This window comes from Ascidia mentula, chromosome 6 (assembly GCF_947561715.1).
Source record: "Ascidia mentula chromosome 6, kaAscMent1.1, whole genome shotgun sequence".
In the NCBI taxonomy this organism is placed as follows: domain Eukaryota; kingdom Metazoa; phylum Chordata; class Ascidiacea; order Phlebobranchia; family Ascidiidae; genus Ascidia; species Ascidia mentula.
The window spans coordinates 18,473,966-18,487,352 of record NC_138571.1 but is presented as its reverse complement, the minus strand read 5'-3'; the positions used below and the strand labels follow the sequence as shown (position 1 = coordinate 18,487,352).

The following is a 13,387-nucleotide window of genomic DNA, read 5'->3' as shown; positions in this document are numbered from 1 at the left end:
TAGTAGTGTTAAAGCATTTTAGACTCAAGCCTCACATTTGTGTTCAAATTTTTTTGCGCTTCGTCAGAATTGATTCTTTTCTCTTGCATTTATATTTTCTATTTACTTTACATGAAAACTAAATGCCATGATCATTGTCGCTGTTGAAATACCTCACTGTTATGATGCACGATGCACGATGCACGATGCACGATGCACGATGCACGATGCACGATGCACGATGCACGATGCACGATGCACGATGCACGATGCACGAGATATGTTATTTAAACAACTTTAAATGGACTAAATTAACATGTAGAACTGATCTTTTTTACACTTTGATAAACTTTTTTGCTATTTGATGTCTGCAAATCTAGTTTGTTGCTTGTGTGTACTAACTTTTCCTGAGTGAAACAAATGTTTAGTTGCAGAAAGTAATCTGTTTACTATTAAACTCCCGGGAAATGCGTGCAAGAACCAAGGCGCTAACCGCTGGAAACACAGGAAGCGGTTAAGTTTTCCGAGTAAGCAACAGGCTGACTGCCTTGTGTGTTTCTGATTAATTGCAGTTGGTTTTTTTATTCTTGACGTTATGTTCCATCTACGCAAAATGCAAATACTGTTGGGAATTTGCAGTTATCGTCTAACTGCGAGTGTGTTTTGATGCTTTTTCTTACATACTACACCCCTTTCCTGAAAAACGTTCTTGCATGTCTGACTACACTTGAAGTATCAAAGAAATTGAGCTGTTAGTCAAATTCTTTATTACATATAGGCAACAACAACAACACAGCAAAACATATAGACAAGAAGTGTAAGACCGTTAAACAATTTATCAGCATTTTCTCTACACGTGTACGAATTAGTAGTTTGATAAAACAAGTAGTTTCATCAATTTCCTCTGCATCGCCAATGCAACCGAGAGCACATTTTTTGACATTCCCACAAACGCTGTGAGTAAGTGGTGCATGACGAACCACTTTGGCCAAAATATTTGGATCTTTCAGCATTTTGTGTGCATAGTGAGGCATTTGCAACTAACCTGCAGCGCTTTCTTCCGTTATGTTACTATGTTTACGGTAACCTGTATCGGTGGAATAGGTGACCCGAGTTACTGTTATTACTTTTTCTTGCCCATTATTTATATTTACAACATGGAATGGCAATCTCCTAGGTCTTTAGTAATTAGATGTTGTTTAGGACATTCTTTTTGTCACCAGGGAAGCACTTGTGGCAATCTAGACTCTGAGATTACTTGCAGTTAGTATGAAAAACTCATACTGGGCGATGAGTTGTAAATCCTCGTCCTTCAATATCGAAACACCCAGCGTTTCTTCAACAGTTTTTCCGAATATTTCTGCCAAATCCACATCCCTCATGTCTTCCTCTGTTACTTCTCCCTTGCTTTCCAGTATTTCTTTACGTTTTCTCTCCATGTAACTCGGGTAAATGTCGATTGATCGAATGAGACCTTTTACTGACGCCAAAGTGAAATTTTCTTTGGTTTCTTTCACTTGAAATCGATTTTTCTTGTCGGTGGGAATGTCGTCATAAATATTTGGATATTTTAGTGAACATTCTCTACGTTGTTCCAAATGCTCATCTTTGAATTCTGTTACGACCTCGTTAAATATATTCTGCAAGACACTTGCAAATTCGTTTTCTAGATTTCTTTCAATAACAGGGACCATCGTGGGTGCAGTATATCCGATTAAAACTAAGATGCCGTCTTTTTTGAGAAGCCTTAAAACTTCAGCAATGAACAATTTAAAATTGAAGTAATGAGCTGATTCTGCAGCTAACAACAAATCTACACTTCCATCTGCGACCTTAATAGCCTCAGCGCGTCCTTGGCAATACGTCACATGTTGGTGTTGATTTTGTCGTTTCGCTTCTTTTATTTGCTCCTCACTGATGTCTGAAGCCAAGACTTTGTCGAAATAAGGAGCAAAGACGTTGGTAGCTTGTCCCCCTCCACAACCAACTTCAACCATGAGTTGATATTTTGGTTTTAAACCAGAAACCTTTTCCATTTCTTGTAAAACACAATGTACAACTTGTTGCCCGTATCTTGAACGATATTCACTGTAAGTCTTGACAAACATTTTGTTTTCGTATTGAGCCTCTACCATTTTGCTTCGAGATGAAATTGTTTTCAGTTTCCCAGATGTTTAATGTATCTAAATAAAGCACACTATTTATTAGTCCATATACCCTGACATTCACACCCATACTATATAAGAACATGCACTTTTCAACTAAGTGGTACAAATTGGTCAACAATTTTCCCTATATATTTTGCTCTACCCAACGCGTTCTCACGGTTCTGAATTCGGTTTTGACACTGAACCAAATAATGGTCTAGAGGGTTCAAACGTAACTGTCTTTTTGTATCCGTGACGCCCCCTGACCCTACGCTCAATAGTGTCTGAGTCCTGTGCGTTTGTGTGTGAAGAGCTTTGTCGTGTAAACAAGGTGCTTTGTGAATGCAGCAAACATGCAGGACACAATGACATTACTAAGATGAAATCAAGCATTTGCGACAACGAGAAACGGACGATAATACTTTTGTGTAGATGTCTCATTTTTATCCAGCATGCTGGGTGCATAAAGTAAATGGACTTGTCCTATATGTGAAAATCACTGATTTTTGATTCTCCATTTTTTTTAATATTTTTACACACGCGAAACATTTAACATCGATTTTCCTTGTTGTTTACTGCGTAATCACTGGTAAACTATGAAACAGACCCATTAAATACATCCCGGTATTCAAGAGTAAGCAAACGTTTCGTTCGGCAAGGTAGCATAAGGTATTCTCTTGGGTTAACATATGCGGTTTTGTGTCAAGCTGGACAGGTGATTTTACAAAGCAAAGATTGCGCAATGCAAATAAAATCGGCACTGTGAAAATGAGACAAACTATGAATTTCCCACCTGGAGCAAATCTTGCAAATTTAATATATTAGCTTGTTGTGTACAATTTCGACCGTTCAAACAAAATTGTGTTTAAACAAACAAAAGTATTTCGGACTTGCAAGTTATTTGTGATCAGCATAAATATGCCAAAATTATCTTATAGCAGGTGTCAATGTACAGTCTTTGAAAAATTTTAAATCAAGGTTTGTTTTCAGAAAGTATTTACGAAAAACGTTTGCATACAAATTTACCAACATAAATTCTGTACATATTATTTTTTGCATTTGCGGTTGGGATTGAAACGTTGTGCTGGTCAATGTTTTCGGATTGGTTTAACATTTCCCAGTTATTACAGACTAAGCTTTTGGACCAGTTGCAGTTAGTATGAAAAACTCATACTGCGCGATCAAATGTAAATCTTCATCTTTCAAGGTGGGAACTCCCAACTTTTGTTTGACAGTTTTTCCCGAATATTTCTGCCAAATCCACACCCCTCATGTCTTCCTCTGTTACTTCTCCCTTGCTTTCCAGTATTTCTTTACGTTTTCTCTCCATGTAACTCGGGTAAATGTCGATTGATCGAATGAGACCTTTTACTGACGCCAAAGTCCAATTTTGTTTTGTTTGTCTCACTGTAAAGCGTTTTTTCTTGTCCGAAGGAATTCTGTTGTAAATATTATCGTATTTGAGAAAACACTCTTGGCGTTTTTGAACATGATCTTGTGTGAATTTTTGGACAGTCTCGTTTAATAGATTCTGCAAGACACTTGCAAACTCATTCTTCTGCTTTCCGTTTATAACAGGAACCATGGTGGGTGCGGTATATCCCATTAAAACTAAGATGCCGCCTTTCTTGAGAATTCTCAAGGACTCCGCAAAAAACTTATCGGAATCAAAATAGTGAACCGCCTGTGCTGCTAACAGCAAATCAACACTTCCATCTGCAACCTTAATATCCTCGGCACGCCCTTGGCAATATGTCACATGTTGGTGTTGATTTTGTCGTTTCGCTTCTTTTATTTGCTCTTCACTGATGTCTGAAGCCAAGACTTTGTCGAAATAAGGAGCAAAGACGTTGGTAGCTTGTCCCCCTCCACAACCAACTTCAACCATGAGTTGATATTTTGGTTTTAGACCTGAAATCTTTTCCATTTCTTGCAAAACACAATCTACAACTTGTTGTTCGTATTTTGGTCTAAATTCGCTATAACTCTTGACCAGCGTTTTGTTTTCGTACAGAGCCTCTACCATTTTGCTACAAAAATGAAGTTGTTATCACTTTCCAAAGTGTCCAATGTGTCTGAAGAGATTCACCGGATTTTAAGCAAATCAATTTCGTTTTCAAAAACTTAAAATAAATATTAAGTTCCAATTTAGCCCAACATCGTCCTGTCCTAATCGCGTTCTCAAGGCACTAAGTTCGTTTTTTGACTCCAAACCGAAATATGTCATTTGCACGTATATGTCTGCTGTTTGACGCCGTGGCGCGCTCTAATCTTGCGCTCAATGATATTTAGTCCATTTGCATTTGTCTGTGGCGAGTTGGGTTTGCAAGGGGGTTTATATCATTCTGCAAATATGCACAGCATTGTATTAAATCGATTCTGTAAATCATTTTCTATTCTGTAACAATGGCCTTGACGATATCCACCTCTTATACTTTATACCACTATCATGTAAATGTTTACTAACATGTTAAAATCCCTGTGACTTCTCAGAGTGTCAGCAACCAACGTTCTGTCTGTGTTTCCCCATGCATGACTCGCTTATCGTTCGCCAAACAAAACGTTAGTTCGGCTCCCTTTTTTGAGTTTGTATTTGACTGTGTCGATCAATGGCAAGCGACCATGCGTTTTACTGCATGTTGCAAATACCTTGCATTTCTATACGCCTTGGAAAACAAGTACGTAGTGTCGACATTGAAGCGTGCTATCGGATTTATATATCTTTCAGTCGTCACGCCTGCCTTTGCAGAACTTTTCTCCTGAATGCCAGTTTCAACGAAACTCCTATGATTCTTATTGGAAACATATGGGTTTTAAATATATGTTTTTCCTTTCTGCTTATTCTCGTTCTGATGGCAGCAATAACTGCAAGTCGGTTACTCCCTTGGTTTATTTAATCAAATTCAAACAAAACACTTCGGCAAAAACAAAGGGAATGCTTTCATTACGCAAACATCTATCTTACGTGATTTCATGACGATCAATGTATGCAGTTGTGAAATTAAGAATACCTCGTCCCAAATTTCCGTTAAAAACACATGTGTACATTACCGACGGAAATTTAGTGTAACATGTGCTTCGACATCTTAATGCTTTGTTAAATTATTGCATTGTCAACCTATTGGTTTTTACATTCGCAAAAACCGATCGAAAGTTTGTTTCATCCAGTCCTTTAGACCGCAAGGTTTAATATTTAATACACAGAGAATGAAATATATCTGGTGGTGAACACAAAGCTTCACCAGTTGTGTTAGTGCTACGTCTTTGGTAGTATGATCACTTGATTAGTTGTTACAGACTAGAGCAACTTTAATATGGATTGTAAGTTCTGCACGTAATATGGTATGTTTTCGAGTTTTTTATCACAACTTTTTCTGCCATTGGTTTCAACATTGTTTAAACTTGTTGATGAATCAACTACTTGACACAATCTATTGTCTTAATCCAGTTGCAGTTATTACAAAGTATTCATACTGGGCGATTAAATGTAAATCTTCGTCCTTCAAATTAGGAACACCTAGCTTTTGTTTGACAGTTTTCCCGTAAATTTCTGCCAAATCCACATCCCTCATGTCTTCCTCTGTTACTTCTCCCTTGCTTTCAAGCAATTCTTTACGTTTTCTCTCCATGTAAATTGGATAAACGTCAGCTGATTGAAGGAGACACTTTGCTGTTTCCAAAGTGAAATTTTCTTTGGTTTCTTTCATTTGAAATCGATTTTTCTTGTCGGTGGGAATGTAGTCATAAATATTTGGATATTTTAGTGAACATTCTCTACGTTGTTCCAAATGCTCATCTTTGAATTCTGTTACGGCCTCGTTAAATATATTCTGCAAGACAGTTTCAAATTCGTTTTCTAGTTTTCTGTCAATAACAGGGACCATCGCGGGTGCAGTATATCCGATTAAAACTAAGATGCCGTCTTTTTTGAGAAGCCTTAAAACTTCAGCAATGAACAATTTAAAATTGAAGTAATGAGCTGATTCTGCAGCTAACAACAAATCAACACTTCCATCAGCGACCTTAATATCCTCAGCCCGTCCACGGGAAAATGTCACATGTTTGTGGTGATTTTGTCGTTTCGCTTCTTTTTTTTGCTCTTCACTGATGTCTGAAGCCAAGACTTTGTCGAAATAAGGAGCAAAGACGTTGGTAGCTTGTCCCCCTCCACAACCAACTTCAACCATGAGTTGATATTTTGGTTTTAAACCTGAAACTTTTTCCATTTCTTGCAAAACACAATCTACAACTTGTTGCCCGTATCTTGAACGGCATTCACTGTAAGTCTTGACAAACATTTTGTTCTCGTATATTGCTTCTACCATTTTACTTCGAGATGAAATTGTTTTCAGTTTCCCAGATGTTTAATGTATCTAAATAAAGCACACTATTTATTAGTCCATATACCCTGACATTCGCACCCATACTATATAAGAACATGCACTTTTCAACTAAGTGGTACAGATTGGTCAAAAACTTTACCTATGCATTTTGCTATCCCCAACGCGTTCTCACGGTTCGGAATTCGGTTTTGACATTGAACCAAATATTGGTCTAGAGGGTTCAAACGTAACTTTTTTTGTATCCGTGACGCCCCCTGACCCTACGCTCAATAGTGTCTGGGTCCTGTGTGTTGGTCTGTGAAGAGCTTTGTCGTGTAAACAAGGTGCTTTGTGAATGCAGCAAACATGCAGGACACAATGACATTACTAAGATGAAATCAAGCATTTGCGACAACGAGAAACGGACGATAATACTTTTGTGTAGATGTCTCATTTTTATCCAGCATGCTGGGTGCAATAAGTAAATGGACTTGTTCTATATGTGAAAATCACTGATTTTTGATTCTCCAGTTTTTTTTATATTTTTACACACGCGAAACATTTAACATCGATTTTCCTTGTTGTTTACTGCGTAATCACTGGTAAACTATGAAACAGACCCATTAAATACATCCCGGTATTCAAGAGTAAGCAAACGTTTCGTTCGGCAAGGTAGCATAAGGTATTCTCTTGGGTTAACATATGCGGTTTTGTTTCAAGCTTGACAGATGATTTTACAAAGCAAAGACTGCGCAATGCAAATACAATCTGCACTGTGAAAATGAGACAAACTGTAGAATTCCCACCTGGAGCAAATCTTGCAAATTTAATATATTAGCTTGTTGTGTACAATTTCGGCCTTTCAAACAAAAATGCGTTTAAACACACGAAAATATTTCAGACTTGCAAGCTATTTGCCACCATCATGAATATGTGAAAATCATCGTATAGCAGTTGTCAAGGGTACAGTCTTTGAAGAATTGTTTCATTTAAAATCAGGGTTTGTTTTTAGAAAGAATTAAACGAAAAATGCTGGCAAACAAAATTACCAAAATAAATTACGTACATATCATTTTTTGCATTTGAGATTGAAACGTTGTGCTGTTCAATTGTTTCGGTTTAATTTAACATTTTCCACTTATTACCGACTAGGCTTTTAGACCAGTTGCAGTTAGTATGAAAAACTCATACTGCACGATTAAATGTAAATCTTCATCTTTCAAGGTGGGAACTCCCAACTTTTGTTTGACAGTTTTCCCGAATATTTCTGCCAAATCCACATCCCTCATGTCTTCCTCTGTTACTTCTTCCTTGCTTTCTTGTATTTCTTTACGTTTCCTCTCCATGTAAGGTGGATATATTGCATTAGATCGTAACAAACCCTTTGCCGTCGCCAAACTCCAATTCTGTTTTGTTTGTTTTACTTCGAATCGTTGTTTCTTGTCGGTAGGAATTTTGTCATAAATATTTTTGTATTTGAGAACACATTCTCTACGTTTATCCACATGCTCATCCTTGAATGCTGCTACTTTTTCTTCCAGGAAACTTTGTATAAACGACCCAAAGTGGTTCTTCATATTTCCTTTTATACTGGGAATCATTGTTGGTGCAGAATATCCGGTTAAAACTAAGACGCCTTCTTTTTTGAGTACCCTTGAAACCTCAGCAAAGAACTTTTCCAAATTAAACCAATGAGCCGCCTCTGCTGCCAACAGCAAATCTACACTTCTGTCTGGAACTGCAATATCTTCTGCAATTCCAAGGCTATAACTCGCTTGTTGGTGTTGATTTTGTTGTTTTGCTTCTTTTATTTGCTCTTCACTGATGTCTGAAGCCAAGACTTTGTCGAAATAAGGAGCAAAGACGTTGGTAGCTTGTCCCCCTCCACAACCAACTTCAACCATGAGTTGATATTTTGGTTTTAAACCTGAAACCTTTTCCATTTCTTGTAAAACACAATCAACAACTTGTTGCCCGTATCTTGGTCTGATCTCGCTGTAGGTTTTGACAAGTGTTTTGTCCTCAAATAGAGCGTGCGTCATTGTGCTTTAAATGTGATGCTGTTTTTCAGTTTCTGAAATTTAAAAAAGTTATGCTATTAGTATACAAGTTTCCAGAGATATCTTATGCCAATAGTACTACAGCATTTTAGAGCCAAGCCTCACATTTGTGTTTAAATTTTTTTGGCTTCGTCAGAATTGATGCTTTTCACTTGCATTTATATTTTCTATTTACACTTATATTGAAACTAATTTCCATGATCATTGTCGCTGTTGAAATACCTCACTGTTAAGATGCACGATGCGTGATGGACGAGATATGTCATTTAAACAACTTTAAATAAACTTAATTAACATGTAGAACTGATCTTTTTTACATTTTGATAACTTTTTTGCTATTTGATGTCTCAAAATCCAGTTTGTTGCTTGTGTGTGTGTACCAACTTTTTCTGAGTGAAACAAGTGTTGAGTTGCAGGAAGTAATCTGTTTACTATTAAACGCCCAAACCCGAGAAATGCGTGCAAGAACCAAGGCGATTAACCGCTGGAAACGCAGGAAGTGGTTAAGTTTTCCGAGTAAGCAACAGGCCTTTTTTCCGCAAGCCTTGTGTGTTTCTCATTAATTACAGTTTGATTTTTTGTTCTTGGCGTTATGTTCCATCTACGCAAAATGCAAACACTGTTGGGAGTTTGCTATTATCGTCTAACGACCAGTGTGTTTTGATGGTTTTTCTTACATACTACACCCCTTTTCTGAAAAACGTTCTTGTATGTCCAACTACACTTAAAGTATCAAAAAAATTAAGCTGTTAGTCAAATTCTTTATTACATATGTAGGCAACAACAATACAGCAAAACATATGCACAACAAGTGTAAGACCGTTGAACAATTTATCATCATTTTCTCTACACGTGTACGAAATAGTAATTTGGTAAAACAAGCAGTTTGATCAATTTCCTCTGCATCGCCAGTGCGACCGAGAGCACATTTTTTTGACATTCCCACAAACTCTGTGACTTAGTGATGCATGAAGAACCACTTTGGCCAAAATATTTGTCTCTTTCAGCATTTTGTGTGCATAGTGAGGCATTTGCAACTAACCTGCAGCGCTTTCTTCCGTTATGTTACTATGTTTACGGTAACCTGTATCGGTGGAATAGGTGACCCGAGTTACTGTTGTTACTTTTTCTTGCCATTTACAACATGGAATGGCAATCTCCTAGGTCTTTAGTGATTAGATGTTGTTTGCAACATTCTTTTTGTCATCAGGGAAGCACTTGTGGCAATCTAGACTCTGAGATTACTTGCAGTTAGTATGAAAAACTCATACTGGGCGATTAGCTGTAAATCCTCGTCCTTCAATATCGAAATACCCAGCGTTTCTTCAACACTTTTTCCGAATATTTCTGCCAAATCCACATCTCTCATGTCTTCCTCTGTTACTTTTTCCTTGCTTTCCAGTATTTCTTTACGTTTTCTTTCCATGTAACTCGGGTAAATGTCGATTGACCGAATAAGACCTTTTAATGATGCCAAAGTCCAATTTTGTTTTGTTTGTCTCACTGTAAGGCGTTTTTTATTGTCCGAAGGAATTCTCTTGTAAATATTATCGTATTTGAGAAAACACTCTTGGCGTTTTTGAACATAATCTTGTGTGAAGTTTTGAACAGTCTCGTTTAATAGATTTTGCAAGACACTTGCAAACTCATTCTTCTGCTTTCCGTTTATAACAGGAGCCATTGTGGGTGCGGTATATCCCATTAAAACTAAGATACCGTCTGTCTTGAGAATCCTCAAAGACTCCGCAAAAAACATCGGATTCAAAATAATGAGCCGCCTGTGCTGCTAACAGCAAATCAACACTTCCATCTGCAACCTTAATATTCTCGGCACGCCCTTGGCAATACGTCAGATGTTGGTGTTGATTTTGTCGTTTTGCTTCTTTTATTTGCTCTTCACTGATGTCTGAAGCCAAGACTTTGTCGAAATAAGGAGCAAAGACGTTGGTAGCTTGTCCCCCTCCACAACCAACTTCAACCATGAGTTGATATTTTGGTTTTAAACCTGAAACCTTTTCCATTTCTTGCAAAACACAATCTACAACTTGTTGTTCGTATCTTGGTCTAAATTCGCTGTAACTCTTGACCAGCGTTTTGTTTTCGTATAGAGCCTCTACCATTTTGCTACAAAAATGAAGTTGTTATAACTTTCCTAAGTGTCCAATGTGTCTAAAATGATTTATCGGATTTTAAGCAATTTAATTTCGTTTTTAAAAACTTAAAATAAATAATAAGTTCCATTTTACCCAACATTGTCTTGTCCTAAGCGCGTTCTCAAGGTACTAAGTTCGTTTTTGACTCCAAACCGAATTATGTCATTTGCACATATGTCTGCTGTTTGACGCCGTGGCGCGCTCCAACCATGCGCTCAATGATATTTAGTCCATTTGCATTTGTCTGTGACGAGTTGGTTTTGTACAAATATGCACAGCATTGTAGTAAATCGATTCTGTAAAGCATTTTCTATTCTGTAACAATGGCCTTGACGATATCCACCTCTTATATTTTATACCACTATCATGTAACTGTTTACTAACAGGTTAAAATCCCTGTGCCTTCTCACTGTGTGAGCAACAAACGTTCTGTCTGTGTTTCCCCATGCATGACTCGCTTATCTTTCGCCAAACGAAACGTTAGTTCGGCTCCCTTTTTTAATTTGTACTTGACTGTGTCGATCAATGGCAAGCGACCATGCGTTTTCCTGCATGCTGCAAATACCTTGCATTTCTATACGCCTTGGAAAAACAAGCACGTAGTGTCGACATTTAAACGTGCTATCGGATTTATATATCTTTCAGTCGTCACGTCTGCCTTCGCAGAACTTTTCTACCAAATGCTAGTTTCAACGAAACTCCTATGATTCTTATTGAAAAAATATGGGTCATAACTATAATTTTTTACTTCTGCCTACTCTCGTTCTGATGGCAGCAATAACTGTAAGTCAAGTTGGTTACTTTCTTGGTTTATTCAAGCATATTTATACAAAAACACGTCTGCAAATACAAGAGTTATGCTTTCGGCACGCAAGCATCAATCTAATGTGATTTCATGACGATCAATTTATGCAGTTATGAAGTTAAGAATGCATCGTTACAACTTTCCATAAAAAAACACATGTGTACATAGCTGTCGGAAATTTCGTGTAACCTGTGCTTTGACAACTCGATGCTTTGGTGACGTATTTCTTTACAACTGAATGTTTTTGCATTTGCAAATACCCAGACGAATGTTTGTTTTTTGCAAACCTTTAGACCGCAAGGTTTAATATTTAGTACACAGAGAATGAAATATATCTGGTCGTGAACACAAAGCTTCACCAGTTGTGTTAGTGCTACGTCTTTGATAGTATGATCACTTGATTAGGTGTTACAGACTAGAGCAACTTTAATATGGATTGTAAGTTCTGCACGTAATATGGTATGTTTTCGAGTTTTTTATCACACCTTTTTCTGCCATTGGTTTCAACATTGTTTAAACTTGTTGATGAATCAACTACTTGACACAATCTATTCTCTTAATCCAGTTGCAGTTATTACAAAGTATTCATACTGGGCGATTAAATGTAAATCTTCGTCCTTCAAATTAGGAACACCTAGCTTTTGTTTGACAGTTTTCCCGTAAATTTCTGCCAAATCCACATCTCTCATGTCTTCCACTGTTACTTCTCCCTTGTTTTCCAGCATTTCTTTACGTTTTCTCTCCATGTAAGGTGGATATATTGCACTAGATCGTAACAAACCCTTTGCTGTCGCCAAACTCCAATTCTGTTCCGTTTGTTTTACTTCGAATCGTTGTTTCTTGTCGGTAGGAATTTTGTCATAAATATTTTTGTATTTGAGAACACATTCTCTACGTTTATCCACATGATCATCCTTGAATGCTGCTACTGTTTCTTCCAGGAGGTTTTGTATAAACAACCCAAAGTGGTTCTTCATATTTCCTTTTATACTGGGAATCATTGTTGGTGCAGAATATCCGGTTAAAACTAAGACGCCTTCTTTTTTGAGAACCCTTGAAACCTCAGCAAAGAACTTATCCAAATTAAACCAATGCGCCGCGTCTGCTGCCAACAGCAAATCAACACTTCCATCTGCAACTTTGATATCCTCAGCCCGTCCATGGCAATATGTCACATGCTGGTGTTGATTTTGTCGTTTTGCTTCTTTTATTTGCTCTTCACTGATGTCTGAAGCCAAGACTTTGTCGAAATAAGGAGCAAAGACGTTGGTAGCTTGTCCCCCTCCACAACCATCTTCAACCATGAGTTGATATTTTGGTTTCAAACCTGAAACCTTTTCCATTTTTTGTAAAACACAATCAACAACTTGTTGTCCGTATCTTGGTCTGAATTCGCTGTAGGTTTTGACGAGTGTTTTGTCCTCAAATAGAGCGTGCGTCATTGTGCTTGAAATATGATGCTGTTTTTCAGTTTCTGAAATTTGAAAAAGTTATGCTATAAGTATACAAGTTTCCAGAGGTATCTTATGCTAGTAGTGTCAAAGCATTTTGGACTCAAGCCTCACATTTGTGTTCAGATTTTTTTGCGCTTCGTCAGAATTGATGCTTTTCTCTTGCATTTATATTTTCTATTTACATTTACATGAAAACTAAATGCCATGATCATTGTCGCTGTTGAAATACCTCACTGTTACGATGCACGATGCACGATGCACGATGCACGATGCACGATGCACGATGCACGATGCACGATGCACGATGCACGATGCACGATGCACGATGCACGATGCACGATGCACGATGCACGATGCACGATGTACGATGGACGAGATATGTTATTTAAACAACTTTAAATAGACTAAATTAACATGTAGAACTGATCTTTTTTACACTTTGATAACTTTTTTGCTATTTGATGTCT

At 37.5% G+C, this 13,387-nt stretch overlaps 2 protein-coding genes across 2 annotated transcripts; both read right to left on the bottom strand.

Annotated features, from left to right (window-relative positions):
* Nucleotides 1-5,557: 5,557 nt before the first annotated feature.
* LOC145907383 (uncharacterized) lies at nucleotides 5,558-6,451 on the bottom strand. Its single transcript, XM_082994801.1, has 2 exons — nucleotides 6,337-6,451; nucleotides 5,558-6,237 (listed from the first exon to the last, which is right to left on the bottom strand). Exons 1-2 carry the CDS (start codon nucleotides 6,449-6,451, stop codon nucleotides 5,558-5,560), a joined length of 795 nt encoding a protein of 264 aa, XP_082850927.1.
* Nucleotides 6,452-7,596: 1,145 nt separating this feature from the next.
* LOC145907382 (uncharacterized) lies at nucleotides 7,597-8,490 on the bottom strand. The gene has a single exon (XM_082994799.1). It carries the CDS (start codon nucleotides 8,488-8,490, stop codon nucleotides 7,597-7,599), a length of 894 nt encoding a protein of 297 aa, XP_082850925.1.
* Nucleotides 8,491-13,387: the final 4,897 nt, after the last annotated feature.

What these genes read in the sequence shown, in the direction of transcription:
- LOC145907383 (XM_082994801.1), bottom strand. Translation starts at nt 6,451, where the DNA reads ATGGTAGAAGCAATATACGAGAACAAAATGTTTGTCAAGACTTACAGT. An exon ending in AGAAATGGAAAAAGTTTCAG is followed by an intron (nt 6,238 to 6,336) that starts GTTTAAAACCAA and finishes TCTTGGCTTCAG; the next exon opens with ACATCAGTGAAGAGCAAAAA.
- LOC145907382 (XM_082994799.1), bottom strand. Translation starts at nt 8,490, where the DNA reads ATGACGCACGCTCTATTTGAGGACAAAACACTTGTCAAAACCTACAGC.